At 43.2% G+C, this 19,600-nt stretch overlaps 1 protein-coding gene across 1 annotated transcript in view; it reads left to right on the top strand.

The window, feature by feature from the left end:
* The window catches only part of pcdh1a (protocadherin 1a), an 82,874-nt gene extending 63,755 nt beyond the window's left edge, over window positions 1–19,119 (top strand). The window contains exon 5 of the mRNA XM_047607260.1: window positions 15,151–19,119. Coding sequence (XP_047463216.1) covers window positions 15,151–15,521 — 371 coding nt within the window. The 3' untranslated portion in view covers window positions 15,522–19,119. The remainder of the gene's footprint in view (window positions 1–15,150) is intronic.
* The last annotated feature ends 481 nt before the right edge of the window (window positions 19,120–19,600 follow it).

Below are 19,600 nucleotides of genomic sequence, written 5' to 3'. Positions count from 1 at the left end.
CCACCGATGTATCTATTGTCAGGGGGACTGTTCATCAAGAATGCAAGAAAGTTTTTTTTTTTTTTTTTAAGTGAGGGTAAAAAAAAAAAGGCCTACTTCAATCTCAAGCATTCCCAGGTTGCAAAACATTGCGGGATGAAAGGCTAAAATGATGTGTCACCGTCGCAGCAAAACAGCAGATGACTTGGTTCTATTATTAGTGCAGCGCCTTGCATTGTAATGCATTGCCTCTTTACCAGACGATTGTGTTGGGTCTCATTAGCCAGTTTATTAATCTCTATTGTGAATGTTTTTGTTTTGCGCCAATTAGTGACACGATAATTCCAGAATGTAGTGGGCGGTGTGTGTTGGGTTCTCTCGACCCTGTAGAGGTCAGACATAGCTTAACATCCTGTTAATTGACGGAGTCAATCAATCCAGGCTCGCTGTTGATTGCCCAAGGAACCAGCAGTTGAGTCCTGTATTTCCATTCTCTCCCTGCGCTTAGGATGCATAATAATATGCTTTTTCATTTCTCTATTGTTGTGGCTGTTTATTGTGTTTCCCCCATCTGCACAACATAGTTTTTTTTTTTGTTTTTTTTTTTGTGAGACAGGGTGCTCTTTGTTGTCAGTAGCAGGAGAGCCCGATTGTGAGTGGAGATGGAGCAGTTAAAGAATGAAAAGGTGGCACAAGATGGGGGAGATGTTAGATTGTGTGTGGGGACCAGGAGTTTCCGACAAGGAAGCCAAAGCCCATAGGATGAGCGCACAGGACAGGACAGGGAGATGCAAAGATGAGCCGCAAAGCAAGGACAGACCTAATTAAAATGTGATTCCCACTTCTGGGAGATAACAGAGAGCCCAAAGAAAATGAAAGATTAGACAGGAAAATCAAAGGAGACAGTGGAATTCCTCCCCAGCTCCACCTGAACAGTGACAAGAAGTCTTTTTTTTACTTTTTTTTAAGCCATCTGAGTGACAGAGTGACAGGTTGTACTGGCGCAGAGCTTTATTCATTGCAGTAAAGATGACTGACAGGCAAAAAATGGGGAGGTGAGTATGATGTGTCATTCTGTTTAAGTTGGATGAAACGCAATATATGAACCCTGGACTGTCAACATTTGCGTCACTGGGCCCTGGAAACATCAGCATGGATGTGTGCTGTGTTATACAAGTTGAACTTTGACACTGACGTATCGAGAATTTTAGAGATTCTCAGTGGTCTGTAATGGGGAGTGATGTGGTTTGAATTTAAATTTTAAGTTTAAAATTTAGGAATTGGAGTTTTGGTATATTTAAGTGATTGAATCAATGCCTTGCCTCTAAGTTCTAAGTGTGAGTTTTAGTTCATCTACATTCGTAGTGATTTCTTTTAGTTAGCTGTGCCTCTGTGATTGCTGTCTGCAGACGTAAGTAACACGACCTTGGTTCGGTGGACTGAATAGCAGAAAGGAAAGTATGTGCCTGCGGTCTGGAACAGTCTCACCGGTTCACTGAAGTAGACATCAACATATTCCCTTATGGTTCTTGGCTTCAGAATTAAAAGTGGATTCAAACTACAGGAATAAAATTTCTGATACGTGACATGTACACTGTCTGATCTGCAGCTATTAATTGCGGGAGTTCTTTTTCTTTTTTTCTTCGTATGCCTGAGCAGCTGCTCCCTCCTCCCATTTTTTCTAATTCTTGTCTTCAGGCTGTGTTAGAGTGCACTCCATTTCCAGTTTCCCCGTGTGTATTCTCAACTCTTATGTTCTGGGGTGTAGCGTGCACAGTCCTCATTCTAATCAGAACCGCTTGTTCATCATGCATGTGTACATGAACCTGCATACATGCATGTGGTCGTTTGCGGGGGGGGGGCACCACTCCCCATATCTCTAAATCATTTTGATTGCCGTGCTATTTTACTTTAATAGACTCTCATCATAATCACTGAGCTCTGTAATTCCCTTTAAATTGATTGCTTCAGACAGCATGAAAACTGCTTATCTTGTATGTCTGGTTGCTGTCAAGATGCATGATTTGTCATTCACAGGGAAATCAGAGGGAGACCAGTGACTGCTCTCTGTCTGTCCCATCTCTCCTCCCACCGCATCTCAGACGCTGCTGATCAGATTTCGATTAGTGGCGATGTCAGAGTGATTTAGAGTATTCATTACTGATTGGTTCTCAAGGCAAATGCATAATGAGGATTTGATATGTTCATTGTATGTTTGAGTGTGATTATGTGATTGATATGTTCATTAAAGCTTCCATAAAAGAACAAAGTGGCAAAAAAAGTAGAGATGACTTCGGGCAGCTTTAATCATGATTTAATTTAACATCCTTCTCCAGTTCCTTCCATAAATTATTTTTTTCATCGTCGTTAGGCCAAGTCAGTGGGTGTGTTTCGATCCCGGCACACACCTGAAGTAGCGCTTTAACCTCCTGCTGCTGCCCCAGAACCCCAAGCATGAGTCACCCAGGACACATGACAGGCCTCGATTTCTCTTCTTGGGACGCGAGTTTGACCAGCATTCCTGTCTGGTCCACACCAAGCAAGACAATAATCACTCTTCCAAGGATCAGTGGTTAGGCGTCTTGGCTGTGATATGAGGGCCAGCACCGACACAGGTGGATTGAAGACAGGTACTAAGCCAGCGCACGCACACACAAACCCAGGCACGCGCAAACTCAATTGACCACAGATGGAGGAATTTTGATGTGGCCGCTTGCCCAGCACGAGGTCTCCCTGTGTCTTCCTCTGTGCGGACTCGCTGCCATATGGGCTATTGAGAGGGGTGAGATAAAATGGAATAAATGGCATTTGCATGATAATGAGGTTCTTTAGTAATGCTGTCTGATTTTGCTGCCTTAGATCTTGCAGATGATGCATGTAGCGACATATATTTGCGCCATTTGAAGTCCTGTCATGGGATTTAATCCGCTCTCAGTGCTTGCCATCTCTATATTTTAGCCGTTCACTCTTTACCATTAGGACTTTTCTGTGGACTGTGATTTCTGTGTCCGGACACGAGGAAATATATCAACAAATAAAGATGTAAATGATGCCGATCCTAATGGGGCTTGTTTGTCCTGTGAGTGCCAGCTTGGGCCCCTGCCCGGGTGCCAGTATAGCGTGCAAGGGAGAAGGTTTCCTCAAACAGATGTCATTGTGCCTTGTCAGTGTCTCTGCCTGTTAGTATTATTGAGGGGAGTTGACCACGCCAGCTTGTACCAGCGTCACGGCCTATGCCAGCCGCTGCTGGAACTGCCACCACCCAGAGAAGGGACAGGTCATGGGACTGGCAGTTTTGTGGAGGCTTCTGCGGGGAGAAAAAAAAAAGCCCTTACAAGTGGCCCCCTGAGGCAAGTTGTCATGAGTAATACGCTTATAATCCTGAGCTCATTCTTGCAAACACATCATGCTCTGCACAGATCAGCCGCTGCTGTTTGTTACCCCCGAATTGTTGGTTAGTTTTATTCCAGAACAAATAGGTCATTGAAAGACCCTAACTGGAGCAGAATTAAACCGTAACCTGGATAAGGCTTTGACGCCACAGACAATGGTTAACCAAAGCTCTTTACAAATTACAGTACGAGACATCGCTGCAGAATCCAAAATAGCCCTGGTGATGTGTCAACGTGTCACAGTTTTGAATGTGTCCAGATTTCCCCTCGCCCAATTTGACATTGAAAATGTGCTTTCGCTCGTGCGGCCAGTGACAATGAGACCCGCACACCCGGCCCAAACTTTGGCCGCGCACATTACAGCAGTTGTCAAATTACTGCAGACAGGCCAGACCTTTGAAAGGGGCTTTGAAACACGAGGTCCGTGTTATTACATCTCAGACCATTAACTGTCGCGGAGTGCGTATTTGGCTTATTGTCTTTCAGAGTTAACTGATCTTATTGTGTGGCAGTGATTGCAGCCACATGTGAAATCAAGATGGAACCAGAATAGAAGTCCCATTATCCCAATAAATCTACCCCTTGCATTCAATTTCATACTACCTTCTTCTGCCCATAAAAGTGATTTCTCTGCAGTTTCATCATTGTGTCCAGCTGACTGGAAGCCTATACCCTCACTGATAATAGCATGTTTGTGTCAGAACCTGAAAATCCTTTGGGCCTTTGTTCATGCTATCTTAATATGTTTGTTTTTGCTCTATTATTATTGTTATCTCAGATTTTACTCAATCACTATGTTTTAGTATTGTCTTTTGGTCAACAGAAAAAAGAACATGCTTAAATAATAAAAGAAACGGCTACATAGATGCTGCTTAAATAATAAAATGAGGAAAGCGAAAATCAAAAGAGATTTAGTGGAAGATATTTGGCACATGTTCTAAGGACAGATTCCCAGTCCTCTTCGATTTAATTGAGATCTACACGAGCTATTCGGCTCTTATCCACATGTATATAACATGGCTAAAAACCCAGATGAGTGTTGAGAATTATGTGCAGAAAGAAAAGTACATGCATATAACCACACATTACGTTCCATAAATAGTGCTTTTAACACCATGGCACCACAGAAAGTGTCTGGTTTTAGCACTAAGCTTGTAAAATGAATGAGTGAGCCAGTACGCCTAAGCCAGAATCCCTAAGCTTTAGATGTGCTCATGTATTACTCTAACAAAAGTGGATGGCTCTCTGTACTTAGGCAAAAATTGGATAGCACGGTGCCTACTCTTGCCACGCCAGTGAATCTGGGCAGCAGCATAGTGAAGCAGCAGGTCTGGAGGTGGCAGTGTGTGTGTAAATTATGAGTTTGTAAAGACACATGGAGAATTACTTAATTAGCCTGGTATAGCTCAAGGCTGGAAGGGATGCTTCTTTTAGCTGAGTATCCACTGGCAGATCTATGAGGTCTGGAGTTGAAACTTAAGGGTAATTATGGAGGCAGAAATAGAAAGTGGTGGTGGAGTTCTGTTGGTCTCGGTGGGTATTACCTAGTCTCACCCCAGATGTGATTCGTAGAGCAGGTAGAGCACTGTGCATGACGGAGGGGATGCTGGACGGGGGCCAGTTCCACTTCAGCCTCAGTTGGACGGGCTGCTCAAGCCAGCGTCAGAGAAAGGCCCCGGGGGTCATCTCTCCATCATAGTGTGATGGGGACCAAGAGCCGCTGAACCTCCCACTAACTAGTGTTCTGCCCTTCAATGATGGATGGTACTTGAGGGACTGGAATTGTACTGTATGGGCCTGACATGCATTTCCTTATTTCCAGTGAGTCTCACAGGAATGGAGCCGCTCTGGCTTTAAGGCTTTCTCACAGATATCTCAAGAATTCACTGCACTTCAAGGACCGTACAAACTCAATGAGCACTACATCCAGGGAAACTGAAAATGTCCCCATGTCACCAAACAGAGAGCAGCAGTAAATTCTTTTTTTTTTTTTTTTTTTTACCCTTGGTGAAAGAATCAATTCTTAATTTGCTGTTTTGTGTTAACATGGTATATCATGCAGTCAATACTCTACATGCCTTAAGCTAAATAAAAAATGACTTAAATTAGTCACGCTTACCCTCATGGCCAGCGGTACTGCAGTTTTATGCCTTTAAGGTGACGTGACTGACATTTCACTACCATTTTACACGGAACCATCACAGTCCCCTTACATGGGCTTGATCTATGTCACATCTCAACGTTGACTTCACTAATTCAAGGAATTTCTGCCTTTCAAAACTCACTTTAAAGCACACGTTCTGTGAGCTACTGTATCCCTAAAGAGTCCTTGTTCTTAAGCCAAAACCAGAGTAATTCTGACAGAATATTGCATGACGATGTAGCTTGGTTCCACCATGTATTGCTGCTGGATCTGCGGTCTAATTAGAGAGCATGCTTGACTTCATTGTAAGTCAAGCTAGTTCCAAACTGCAGCGCTGTAACAGTGCCATGTACTGTACATCTTCATGCGATTTCTTGGTCACTAGCAGAGGTCCTTTTTTTTTCCTTTTTTTTTTTTTTTTACTTAAAGAAATGAAGCGATTTTCTTTTTTCTCCATTTTCCCTTTGGCTACCTCCTTCTCAGATGGCCATGCCATGTGCAAGGCCCCAACACTTGTCACTCATCTAGATGAGCTGTCTGCTGAAACAGTATCTAGCCTGAAGATGAGGTACCCATCAAACATACAGCCACCACAGGCACTGAAAAAACAGATGGCAAGAGGAGACATTCAGTAAAAAAAAAAAGTGATACTTATGTTTACTCTGGTTGTGCATTTGGTATATGTTGTTTTTTTTCTCCTTCTCTTATGGATTCCCTGCTTTGTTGTCGTAATTGCTATGGCTTCTTTGAGCTCAATTACCCCGATCGAGTTCACCACTAGACACATTACAGGAAAAAAAAAACAAAAAATAAAAAACGCAGTGAATATGACAAACATAACATTGATGTTTTAACTGGTCAAAGAGAGTGAGCCATGCACTGCCAGGGTCACAGACAGATCCAGACTGCTGCTGTGCACATGACCCAATTTACTCATCAGTGCATTAAATTTTAATTTTATTATCTCATAATGTAGAGTATGTCCTGTCCATTTATGATATTTTTTATGTGATAAAACATTTATATAGCTATTTTACCGCTTCTTTAATTCACAAGACAGCACTAAAGTGCAGCTGTGGTTTTCATTTAATTAACCGAAATGCTTGGCCTCCCAGACACGACTGTCCCTGCCTTTCACCCGCATTCGCTCCCGAGTCTGAGGAAACGTTAAGTTGATGTTGTTATTGTACTGGATTATTTCTGTCGGGGGGATTTTGACAACGGCGGAGAACATGAATGTTGACCCTTCTTCGGCGAATGAGCTTAAAAAAGGTCAATCAAACACCAGCAGCCGAATGCAGCGGATCAGTGGGGAGCAACAGGGGAGGGAGGATTCATGCTGGCCTCAAAAGCCGCCTTGATGACCCCCCGCTGCCTTCTGTGTTTTGCATTCCTCTTTAAGTCCGTATTTAAAGACGGAAATTTCTACTTTCCCTTGATAATTATGTATTCAATCATTTTCTTGATTTCATGTGATATATTTTTTCCCTCCTTCCCTTAATCAAAGCCCTGTCAGAAATGGTGCCGCCTGGCCGAGGGTATAGACTGGTAGAGCGGCACCGGGAGAGCGCGCCTGCTCTTTCCCTACAGCCTCGCTCCTACACAAAAGCCAATTTTCATATTCCATCATGGCATAAATTTGAATTGTCCCGCTCCAAACACATGACAGTATTGTTCAGAGCATTGTGAGAACAGAGCTTTCCATCTCGCCGCATTAGTATGCTGACTTTCGCGGAGAATTGTCAGTCATGCAGCAACTCTCTATCTCCAGTAAATGGTCAAATAAAGCTCTGCCTCTCCGGGGCCGTTATTTAGCCGCTGCATGGACTGCTTACATGATTCTAAAGAACGGATTTTGTGAGATTAAGCCGATATTTGTCCATACTGGGCATGGAAATGATGTACCTCCTGTGACTGTGTTATTTAAATCTGGGTGTATTAAGTTTTATCACAGTTACATCACTAGTCCTGATACATTGCATTATGCCCGCAGTGCGTCCAGACTACATAGTGCTCAAATGAAAATCTGAGGGAAACCGTTTGGGTTATGGTTGAAGGATACGACGCCGGATGAAATGATGAAAGCAGTCATGGAACAGCCGGGCCACAGGCAAGGTTAGATGGCAGACAAGACATGGGGAATCTATGTCACAGCATTGTACACAAACTCTTTGAAACTGTGTTTACTGTTTCTATTTTTAACTCGGGCTCCTGCCCAGGTGTAGCAGCTAGGTTAGCTCACCCAAACGAAGCACATCGCAGACAGCGTTGATCAAAGGCGGAATTAGCGAAGAGATAACGTCTTGATCAAAAGGGGAGGAAGAGCAACACATAGATTACGGAAGACATTCGTTTTACATGTCAATAAGATCAATGAGTGAAAGATAGGGAGCATGAAAGCCGTACGTGAGAATGTACTCTTAGGGAAAATCCTGAGAGGAGATTAATTCCCTCTTTGATAGTTAGAGATGGAGATCACGTATGAGGAAGGCTTTGATTTTATTATTGATTGAAATAAAATTGCAGATTTACCCACTCTGTTAAGCGTGATTTGAACATAGCGTGACGGCTGTCCATTCTATATAGTGTCGGCTATTGGCTATATGTACATAACGTGCAAGCAAGTGCTTCAAGTAAAATTCATTCAAATGAAATAAACCCTTTAAATGCAACAAATCTTGAATTGAAGGCTTAATGTATCCTTTTTTTTTCCGCTCCTGCAAAATAAAACATCTTCTACCTGCCAGTGTGAGGCCATGGAGTGCTGTCGCTGTGAAAGGGCCACAGAAAGAGCCTAAAGCAGGAAGAAAGCTTCAAAGGCAGGGACCAAGAAAGACACATTCAGACATGAGGAAGAAAGAACATTCGGGTGTGAGACGGGAATAGACAAGCACCTCCAGAGTCAAAGTTCCGCAGTAATCAGAGAATGGGTTGGGTGATAAAATGTTCTGTTTAATTATCATGATGATATTTCCCATTAAATCAGTCATAAACTTCACACACACACGCGCGCAAATATATATATATATATATTTTCTTAGCTCCATTTTCGTTCTTTCGCCCGTTATTAAGCTGCAGCCTTGCATATATATACATTTTTTATTCTTTTTCTTTTTTCTTTTAAATTAATGTACACAAGAGACAGACGTCTGCTGCCGACTGATCCAGCATTTGCTAAAGGGTAATCGGGCAGTTCGGCTCCAGATTTTCAACTGTGCCTCTTCTTTAACCTGTGCAAAATTTGTGATCGAATGAAGTGGCACGGAAAGAAAAAGTAAAATAAAATAAAAGGAATCATCAGGCTATTGAGCGTCCAGTCACAACCCCACACCACGGGGATTTAGTCTACATTTCTTTGAGCATTTCTAATTAAATTACACAGAAAACTGAATGGGAAATGCAAGGTTTCCTATTTCAGGAGTCGGGCAAACAGAGGAGAAGAAGCAGAGTGGGCATAAATGTAATTACACAAGCTGGTAGAAATATATTCGAAGAAGCCTATAAAGCTAAAATGTCTATGTCTATGTGATTTCCCACTATTCAATCTTGCACGTTGATTCGAAAATGCCCAATGACATATACAGTATCTGATTTTGTCAATGTGTATTATGAATTTGCAGTTATATTTAAGACATGCACAAAGAACTTTGTGCTACCACTGTATTTTAATCCTAATCAGCATTCCTCTTTTTAGTATTGCGCCCTTCATCAAGTGTGGCTCAGCCCACAGTAAAGCTTTAAATGAACAGCATTAATAAATACCTGCACTGGCCCGGAGTGCAAATGCAAATTCCTAAATTTAGAGTAAAGCACCGAGGTCTAACTAATGCTTTTAAAACTCGCCGCGTACGTTCGACTCCCTGAAGCCTTGGGTGAATGAATGCAAGACTGGAAACAACACACAGAGTGATGCTCTTTATATTCCCGCAGCTGACTGCTCTAATGAAATATTTAGGCAACGGTGTGGTCACGTGCGGATGTTGTAAAGTCTTAATGACGATGCATAGGTCGATTATCTGGAGACCCACTCTGGATTCATTGGGTGTGTCCGTGCAGTTGAGTTTATTGTTGGATGTTGCTGGAACTTGGTAAGTTCTGGGGCAATTTTAGGTTCCTCATACTTGTATGAACATCCCAAACCTAAATCTGAAGTACTCATAATATATTATTTGTTGTTGTTCGTTTTCATTGGCAGGTGCTGTGGATCGATATTTTGTTGTCAAGGTTCAGAAAGCAATTTCCAGTCGGTAATTGGCCAGCAACCCAAACATATACTGTAGCTGTAGGCAGAGGCATGAAGCTGTTGTCCGCAAATACCTGTGTGCACCAGCAGAGAAGTGATTTTATTACTTTCAAAGGGAGCTATATCATCATTTAGCACACTTTACCCCTCAGCCTTATACCAGTGTTTTGAATCTATTTTATCCGAGGATGCCTTGTGCGTGTCACACTTTGACAAAGCCTTAGAATTGGTTGACGTATCACACCGCATATCAACTTCTCAATTGGGGGAGCTGGTGCATAGCGTGATCTGTCAGCAGGTGCTAAGGCTTTGTCAAATGCGGTGATACAAAAGGCAGTCTTCAAATAAAGGAGCTCCTCGACAAAATGGTGGATGGAGAGCGAGCTGACAGGAGGTGTACCATCGCCCACTGAACCATCTACAGCGTCTTTTCCTGACGTGCCTCTGGTCGACATGTCCACTCATCAGACTTTGTCAGCGAGAGGCCTGGCTGCTCGGGAAACTGAGAATTCAGATCTCGAGTCTGGGAAGGAGACTTTAACACATGTGCCTCAAAGACCTATACAGATCTTATTCTGGCATCACCGTCTGTTGATGCTTTGAACTGAGAACTGATGAACCAGACTAATAGACAGAAATTATCTCCATTGCTTTATAAACTAATGTCAGGGGTTAGCCCTTTATATGTTCTTCCTAAAAATAAAAGATATGAAACGTTTAGAATTATAAGCGTCTGAATTTGTCTAAAAATGCAAGTGGCAGCGCATATAATGAGCTATTTCACACACAGCAGTTTTTAGAATAAATGCATACCAATTATGTTTAGAGCAACACCACAGTAGTATAGTAGTAGATATAGTAGTAAATATTGTAAGAACGTAGTCAGACATCACTTTCTGTAAGGTGACAAAGTTTGCGAGCTTTATAATTTTGCTGGTGAGATGTGAGAGCGTCTAAGGTTACAAACTCCTCCATTGTTCTCTCGGAATCCATTACAATAAGCGAGGGAAATGTGCATGTCAACAATGTTTGTGTACTTGTAGTAAGTTTCACTCTCTTAAAAATGTACCCCTCTTGAGAGGAGAAAAAAAAAACAGTTTTTTGGTAGCTTCTGCTTACTGTGCTCGCTGAGAACACTTGAATAACAAGGCTTGACATGTCACAACGAACGAAATACAAAACCGTAGTTTGTTGTTGTTTTTCTTCACAGAGGATGACAACCACTGGATCCATTCACACCCAGTCATTATACCGATAGCCACCACATTCGCTAATGTCTGCTCACATGCGGGTTATTTCTCCTTTTTTTTTTTTTCCTTTTTGTTTCCCTGGAACTTCTTCAGTCATTTACCACATAAACTGTTTGCAGAGACCAAAAAATATATCATTAATTTCGCTCACACACTCCCAAACGATAGTAGCTCTTTTTTTTTTTTTGGTATTTTTTTTGTTTTTTGTTTTTTCTACGGTTATCCCTCCGCGAGCCGTGGGTCTCTCATATTTGTTCGCCATCGATCATAGCGGTGTGGCGCACACGCTGGAAAGCAGCCGGTGGGGAGAGGCAGCATTTGCAATCAAACAGAGAGGAGCAGTGTGAAATCTCAGGAAGAGGCAGCTTCCCCCATGCCCGTGGGCAGGGGATCAGACGATGAGGAAGCCTGCCTCAGACACTCAACACCTCCCACTGGCACCCTGATGCAAGCAGCATGCAAACCCACCCCTCGCATGTAACCGTCAGCCGAGGGGGGGTTGGGGAGGGTTAAGCTCTGTGTGTACCCCCACTCTGTAACTGCACTGTGCAGTGCATGTTGTGCTACCGCGGCAGAGGTGCTTTCAGAAGCTTTGCTAAGGTTCACTGTCGCTGATGTGGTACTGAATGTGGTAGAGAAAAAAAAAGATTACTGTTTTTCTTTTTCATTATATTTTTCATAGGGAATTGGGACTGACCCAATGTAAAGGAAGAAAGGCGCTGGTGCAACCGATCTCCAAGTCTGGAGGAAAAGAATTCTGCTGTGCAGAGAGGAAGAAATGTCATTGAGTCATTCCTCTTCAAAATCAAAGCAAAGCTCTCCAAATCCAGTCAGCCTGTTTCAACCACTTGCATAATAGTAGTGTGGTTTGCCCATCTGTTCACCATTGTCCACCTTGGCTCCCCATCCATGACATAGAAGACTATGAACTCTAAAAGGTTTGTTCCAGACTGTGAGCAGATTTATTTCAGGTATAGGGCCGGCGGAAAACAGGTTTGAGTGGGCGAGAAAATACCAATTTTCCCACCGTGCCTTTCACTGCACCTTAAACCCGAGGTTGAGTCATTTGTCCACCTAATATTCAAACAATGATCCAAGTGTGGGAGTATGTTTTGATGTGCGCAGCAGACAGTATTCCGCCACACTTTAAGCGGACTGTACTCCAGCTACAGATGGCTAATGGCGGCAGAGAAAGGCAGACACAAAAGTATAATTATCGGTATTGATTTTTTTGGTGGAAATGGATTTGAGTGTGTCAGAAAGGTCAGCGCGAGCAAATGTAAAAACTTGTGCTTTCGCAAATGATACACCCTATCATAACATGCTGTCATAACCGCACAATAACCGACTCATTATTATTGTATGTCACGAGCTGACATGTGTGACTGGATTATAGGCGCTGCAGAATGCTAATGACAGCATGTGGCACCACGGCAGGTTGAATATAGACCTTTCATTTGTTAAATTGTCCGTTAAGAATAGTATGTCAAAGCTACATTATAAATAAAACCATATGAAATTTAGATGAAACAGTAACAGACAAGGTGATGGCCTACTTAAATAGCTGGCATTGGAGCATCTATGTTCTCTTTCGATGGCACGCGACACGTGCCTTGGCGCCGTTGGAAGAAAATGGCAGATTCTGGCACGTTTGCCGGTTTCTTTAGCTGTCACTGCTGATTTTCTGGCCTCTGACGATGATGAGCACGGTTCGGGACGCGCTCCAGTTCATGTCGCTGGTGCGCGGCGTCATTTTGCATGTTTTCCTTTTGTTGGCGTTTCATAAAAGAAGTCCGCATTATGTTTTCTAAAGACACGAGCTGAAGTCAATTACCAGCCTGAGTTTAGGTGACAAAGTGGAAATAACCTCTCTTATCTATAATGCCTCTTATCTATTCTGAAACTGGATTGAATTTCAAAGAGGAATCATATATAAAATAGGTGAACCTGGGTCTCGGTAACTCTGAGTTGGCTCCACTCGTCTCACATGAACCCGATCGCACTCATATGATGGCAGTTCGTAGTTCACGGAGGCAGAAGCGTTTTGCCCGGTTGTGGCGTGTGAAGTGTTTCAGAAAACCTGTGTACCTTTTTTCTCCCTGTAGACTGATTTGTAGATGCGGCGCTGCCCCGGTTTTAACACGCGGCCTCTTGGTGTGGCGTAAACCTCCTGGAAGCTGTGGAGCGGTTTTAATCAAGTGTGAAATCCTTTTGGGGTAGATGCCTTGGAAGCGCACTCCTCAACCCTCTCTTCCCATGAACATCTTTTGTAGCAAGAGTCCATTTTGCTGCAGTGATGCATACAGACAGCGCTGTTAGCTGAGCTGAGAAAATGAGTACACACACACACGCACAGAACTGCCTTGGTTGCCTGTCAACTCTTATAGTTTTAGATCCAGTTTTATTTGCTCTTCAATCAAGCATAAAAGTGCAGTTCATTCATTTGATAAGAATCTCAGTCCATTGACACTGACCTAATAAAAGCAGAGAAGAATCCTCCACTTAAGCCCAGTGACATAATTAAACATGAATGTACAGTATTAAGTGGCCTAAACATCTATCTAGAGGATGACAGGAACAATGAGATTAACTGTGACAATAGATCGTGCTATGTATTCTTCTTTGTCCCATTATTATTTTTTATAAACAATAGGACCATTGTATTTGGATTACCCATGACAAATGAATGTTGTAGACACCAGTGAGGACAGAGAAATTAAAATGAATAACTTCCCTCCAGTCTTTTTAAATGTTCAAGTTTTCACAGAAATTGTGTCTTTTTGGCTTTTGATTGACTGAAGAAAACAAACAAACAAAAAAAAACCCTCTGTGAACCAGATGCAGTTTTTCCACCCTCAGAGGTCTGACATTTTGTGGGCTAATTATCCTTCCTCTGGTCATGAATACAATACTGATGATACGTTTCATAGGCTTGCTGTCAAGCTGGCATTTTCTCCATTAGCTGTGAACGCTTGCTGCCGTCTCAACTCTCGTGGTTGCATCATTCGCACGTCGGTCGCGCCTTCGCGGCACCCACTTCTCCGCGTTCCCCGCGAGTGGTGCATTTGTTCCGATTCGCACGCCGTCCCCGTAGCCCCGGACGAAGGCAGGGCGACCGTGATGGACGTGTCGTCTCATGGCGTGGACAGCGCTGTGGCACTACAGTAATGCATTTATCACAGCAATCAAAAGTTCACATGTCACATGACATCACGGGCGCACGGATCTTAGTTGTCTGCTCCTCTCACAGACATTGATCGGGCTGTTCCAGCCTCAGTCTGAGGGGATAACAAAGATAAATGGAGTTGTATTTCCATTTAATCTGGGCAGTATGTTTGGCTTGTCAACAGGTGGGCTGCTTAAAAAGTCCTAAGGGCTGCCGGCTGTACAGTATTTGAGAACAAATATTTTCTTCCACGGTTTGGATTTTGCCTGGAGAACTGTGTGAGTGATCGCTGTGGAAAACTTATTTTGGCACGTTAACAGCTTGTACATTAAAATGAGGTCACTGGGTCATGGGCCCATTTATTTAATTAGGAACAGTTGAATAAAAAATGGATGATAATCAAGGGCAGGGAACTCATTTCACTGTCAATCAATAACTCATTCTGTGGTGGTATTGCCCTGAGGGATTCAGCTATTCCCTCTGTAACCAAACACTACGCGACTTCGGCTCGCGCGCCCGTTGTACTTTGTCCACCCTCTCGCTGTTTCTTTGCGTTGACGAGGCGCCATTTACAGCCTACAAATTGCATGTGATAAAAATTAACACATTGCTGCTGAACAATGCGGTGATGTATTACAAACATGCCAGGCGAACTGCTGTTGGAGACTTCTAAATGACATAGACGCAGCACGCCATCTCTTGAATGTATCACATCGAGCTGGTGGACTACACACACAGTGGCGCTCATTACACAGCGCATAGCAACAGCTACATAGCAACTGCTGCTGACTGCTTAGCAACAGCTGCAAAGACCTCAAGGAGGAGGGGGTGGGTTTCACGGGGTGTTTCAGATGACACCATTTCTGTTCACAAATGCCCTTTTTACAACTTTTTTTTTTCGTCTAATGAATATTGTTCCAGTGTTTATCGCTGCGAAGCCCTCTCTGATTGTGCTGTTTTCTCTCTCCTGCCCACAGACATCCGCTCCCTCCCTGATGTGGCAATGACTGGAAACTGCACGACCGAGTGCAGTGAATTGGGCCACTCAGACGCCTGCTGGATGCCTGGGCATCCCTCCCCCGTACGCAAGACCAGGAACCCCCCGAAACTCTCCACCTTCGTGCCTTACCAGGAGAGAGGGAGCCTGGGACGCCTGGCGAACGGGAGCGCCAGGCTGGGTGGCGAGGAGCACCGGTCGCGCCTTCCACCCTCCCGCAGTGCCTATTCCAGCAGCGGTCATGACGTCAATCAGGACTGCCCGTTAGAGGAGATGCCCCTGAGCGTGGCCTCCGAGTTCCCGCCCACCTCCCCGTCCGCCCACACTCCAAAAAGAGAAATTTACCTGTGAGGAACATATTCATCCGGTCGGTACATAAGCGAAGAAAAGGTACGCCCACATCAGAAGGAGAAACAAGCTGTCCACGCTCTAAAGCCAGTGCCCGTTTTGTAGGTAACAATAGGCTGTGACTCATTCAATCACTGGCATGAACACTTGTTTTTGACATTTCCTCCTTAAATTAATAATTTATTAGCATATTTATTAATGATTCCACAAAGTCAATTGGTGCACTCGCTCATTTATTTATTCGAAACCTTGAAGGATACAATTCAGACCGATGAAAAGGAAATGCAGATGGTAATTGCTACTCTAGCAGTGAATAATTATCGTTGTAGTTAGCCAAGTCCCATTCTGTGAAGTGATCTCTTGAATTTGAAAGTTGTGATCAGTGCTCTTGTGCCATTATTAGGTATAATTTAATAGACAGCCAGTCAGGCCATATCGGAAGGCGTAACGCTTTTGATTAACAATCACATGGTCTATCTTAATGTACAGAGCTGTAAATACATTTGAATGGTGTGTTCTACATATATTTTTGTCTGGCATAAAGCTGAAAAAAAAAAAAAAAATTTGCCTCAGAATTTTAGCATATTTAAGCTTTTCTTTACTGCTGCTGTTTAAACTTGATTGCGACCATCTCCCGGAGTGGAGCTTGATATTGTGGAAGGCATTTATCCGCTCCACGCAAACACAGACACACACACACACGCGCACACACACGCATAAGCACACACCTTCGACCCCTAATCATAGTAGAATGGCCTTTACCTCTGCTCCCTGTAGAGCTCTGCCACTGGTGGAGAGAGCTGTGTGGCAGCATTTAAACTGACATTATGTTCCACTGACTCGCAGCACTGTGACCTATCTAAAAACGGTTGACTTGGCCGCAGTACCCCAGAGTCACAATGACCAAGCGCAGAACACTCGTAGGACACATTCTGATTGGCTTTTCACTTTGTTGATGAGTACGTAACCCGCGTGTCAGTTCAGAAAGCTCCTCTCTGTCGTGACAATCAGATGGGCTCTAACTCACATGCGGTTCCTCCGAAGCTCGTAGACCCTTCCCCTTGAAACCCACGAGGTCTGCAGACCTAATGAATGCTGGAGGAATTATTTACACGAGAGGGCGATCGCGTGTCGAGAGCCACCGGGGAGATGACGCACTCGCGGAACTTAACACAACACTTATATAAACTCGCTCTGCATTCGGACCGCTCGGTTCCTCGCTAGATGTACGCTTCGTCAGAGCTGAACTCAACGCACAGCGCGCCAACAGGGTCTGACAAGGCAGATTCCGAAAAGAATATCAGAAGCAAATATTCGATTTTGTGTCAGTAGCTCCGTGATATCCGCGAAGACAGTAAATCTGTCGAGCTTAAGCGTAGGTTTAGACAGCAGGAGTCAGGCTCGATTTACAACTCCTGTTAATTATCATTTTCCTTGTATTGAGGACAACATGCTTAATAAGTTATTAGGCATTTTTCCTCCTCTGGCTATTGAACACAGAATAAAAATAGGGCATGCCTGTGGGCTTCATTTATCTTTACAAAGATTTTCCAAGTGAATCTGAAGGATATGTCTGAAGGACACTATGTATTAGTCAGTAATTGGATGTTAATGATAACTCCACTAGCCTGCCTTACCGCGGCATAGAGCTAGTCGGCGTCTTTGATTTAAACATTGATTTGATTAGATTTGTAGATACCTTTCACCTCTGCAGAGTATTTCCATAGTGAGATTGCGTCTCTGAGTAAGGGTGGAAGAGCTTCGAATGGACATTTCCTAATTAGGGTGAGTAATGAGTCCTGAGCGAGGGCATGTGTGAGCACACCCCCAGGACAAGGCACCCACGAGATAATGCAAATCCACCCACGGAGCTACAATCAGTTAAAAGGGGTATTTTTATCAGCACTTACCTCATCACGCCGCCATTGAAATCTGCGTCTGGAATAATTAAACTGAAAACATATGGAAATTACTGGACATGGCCATGATTAAATAAGGTGGGCGATTATCCTGCCTTGAGGGGAAGAAAGCACATTATGCCGTTTTCAAAGCCATTTAGCGACTGAAATAAAATTCAAACAACAGCCATGATACACTGTGATTAAACCCCCCCAGCTCCCCCGAACGCTGTGGATAGCCGCTTCGCGAACCGAAAGCAGCGGGTAAGATCACTGACCTGGAATTAATGACAAGTGAGAAGGATGGCAATGAGTGATAAAACCAGTGTCACATAGCCTCAATCACAATTTTTATCTATTCAAATGCTCTGACTTGATTCAGATTCACCGCCGCTTTGCTTCCGAAATTCACCTCTTGGGTTAAATCTTAACCGGATTGCAGCCTAAGTGTCACTTCGGCGAATCTGGAACGCGTCCTCTGATTTGTCTCGCCGATATGTGACATAAATCGCGTAACTTTCGGCAGATAAGTCGTTATCGGCGGTTGTCGATCCAAATGAGATGACAGGATTTAGGTGCTCTGCAAAAAAAAAAAAGAAAAAAAACAAGCCCCGGCCTCCTCCCCCCCTCGTCTCTCTCTGTGAGCCGACCTCCTGCTCCTTATTTCTGGGACTATACGTTACCAGGTTTGACCTTTCTTTTGAACTCATGCTGAATGAACTGGGTTTACTTCTGGCTCAAACACAGAACCTCGATCAAAGTAAGAGGACGTCACGAAGCACCTAAATACACTCGAAAGTATGTTGAATAATGTTTAATTTGTACTTAACATTGATTTAATGTTGAATTCACTTGAGTATATTTTGCCTCTCTGTAGTGTGTATCGTATGGTGATAATTTCTGTGGACAGATGGACAAATTACCGTACTGTAATTGGCAAGGGATTATTATTTTTCCTTCTTACTGGTCAAAGACTCTTAGCAAACTGGTTGTGTGAAAAAATAAAGAAACATGTCGGTGGTGTAGTGTACATAGATCTCCACAACCCCCTGTCTGCCGTCAGGCGGGCAACGATTTTAGCATGAATTCCAAAGATAATTTGGTAGAAGCTGTTTACTCTTTTCTCTTTTTTTTTCCTATCATTTGATTTTCCGAAGTGTCAGTGCCGGTTCATAATCAAAAAGGCCCTCTCACAAACGAACTGAAATTAACTTTCATCTTTTTTTCCACAGTTTCATCTAGAACAAAGACGATTGCCTTGAAAATATGTCTTTGCAAGAGAGAATCTAGTTGTTATCCTAATTGTTGGTATATTTATATAGGATAAAATGCTTGTGATGCCATGTTTTTGTACAGTTTTATGTACATACAAGTGAAGCTTTCTAAAAGTTCTGAGAAAAGCCGATGGCATATAAAAATTGTAACATGTTTTCTTGAGATGTGCACATCTTGCCTTGGTTGGATTGACCTTTGCTGAGTCAGTGTGAATGTGGCCGTTCTATGCCTGCACTGTAGTCATTCACTGGCTCCCACCTCCTGAGGACTTTATCAGTTTTTATGTTTATCGTGAACAGTGGATCGTCCTATCTTACCAGTTTGTTAAACTCCTGTGTTCTGCTTTGTTCTGTTTCCGCATGTTGACAAATTCTCTTGTAATACTGTAAGTCCTCATGAACTTTGTAATAAAATCACTTCAGGGAAAAAAAAAAAAAAAAAAAGAATGTTGTCAGTGTTTTCTTTGTTTTCTATTATTATTCATCACTTTTGACTGTTAAACAAGGGTTTGGTTGTTGCGTTTCTTCAGCCTTGGAGCGACATTGTTTAAAATGTGTCTCGCTCCAGGACCAAGGCTCATTAAGAAGAACTAGTATTCTTGTCATGCAGGGCACCAGCGCCTCATTTCTGAGTCAGGAAGCCTCAGAATGTTGAGAGAGAAGCATTCAAGGGTTTGAAGTGGGAGAGTCCCAGGACCTGTGTTCACTGCTCCAACTGGAAAAACAATGTGCACGGTCCTCATCATGCACTCAACACAGTGTTTCTTCAAAGCATTGATGAGCTGCCCAGAGCTACACATTGCCTTCAAGGCTTACAAGGCTGCTGTCTTGTGATGTTAATTTGGAGATGTCTATGTGCCTTTGCTTAAAGTGAGAGAGAAAAGAATTTTTTTAATGAACAATAAGCTCC

Source organism: Mugil cephalus, chromosome 15, assembly GCF_022458985.1.
Source record: "Mugil cephalus isolate CIBA_MC_2020 chromosome 15, CIBA_Mcephalus_1.1, whole genome shotgun sequence".
NCBI classification, from domain to species: Eukaryota; Metazoa; Chordata; class Actinopteri; order Mugiliformes; family Mugilidae; genus Mugil; species Mugil cephalus.
The sequence above is the reverse complement of the archived record's forward strand: the minus strand, read 5'-3'. Positions and strand labels throughout refer to the sequence as shown.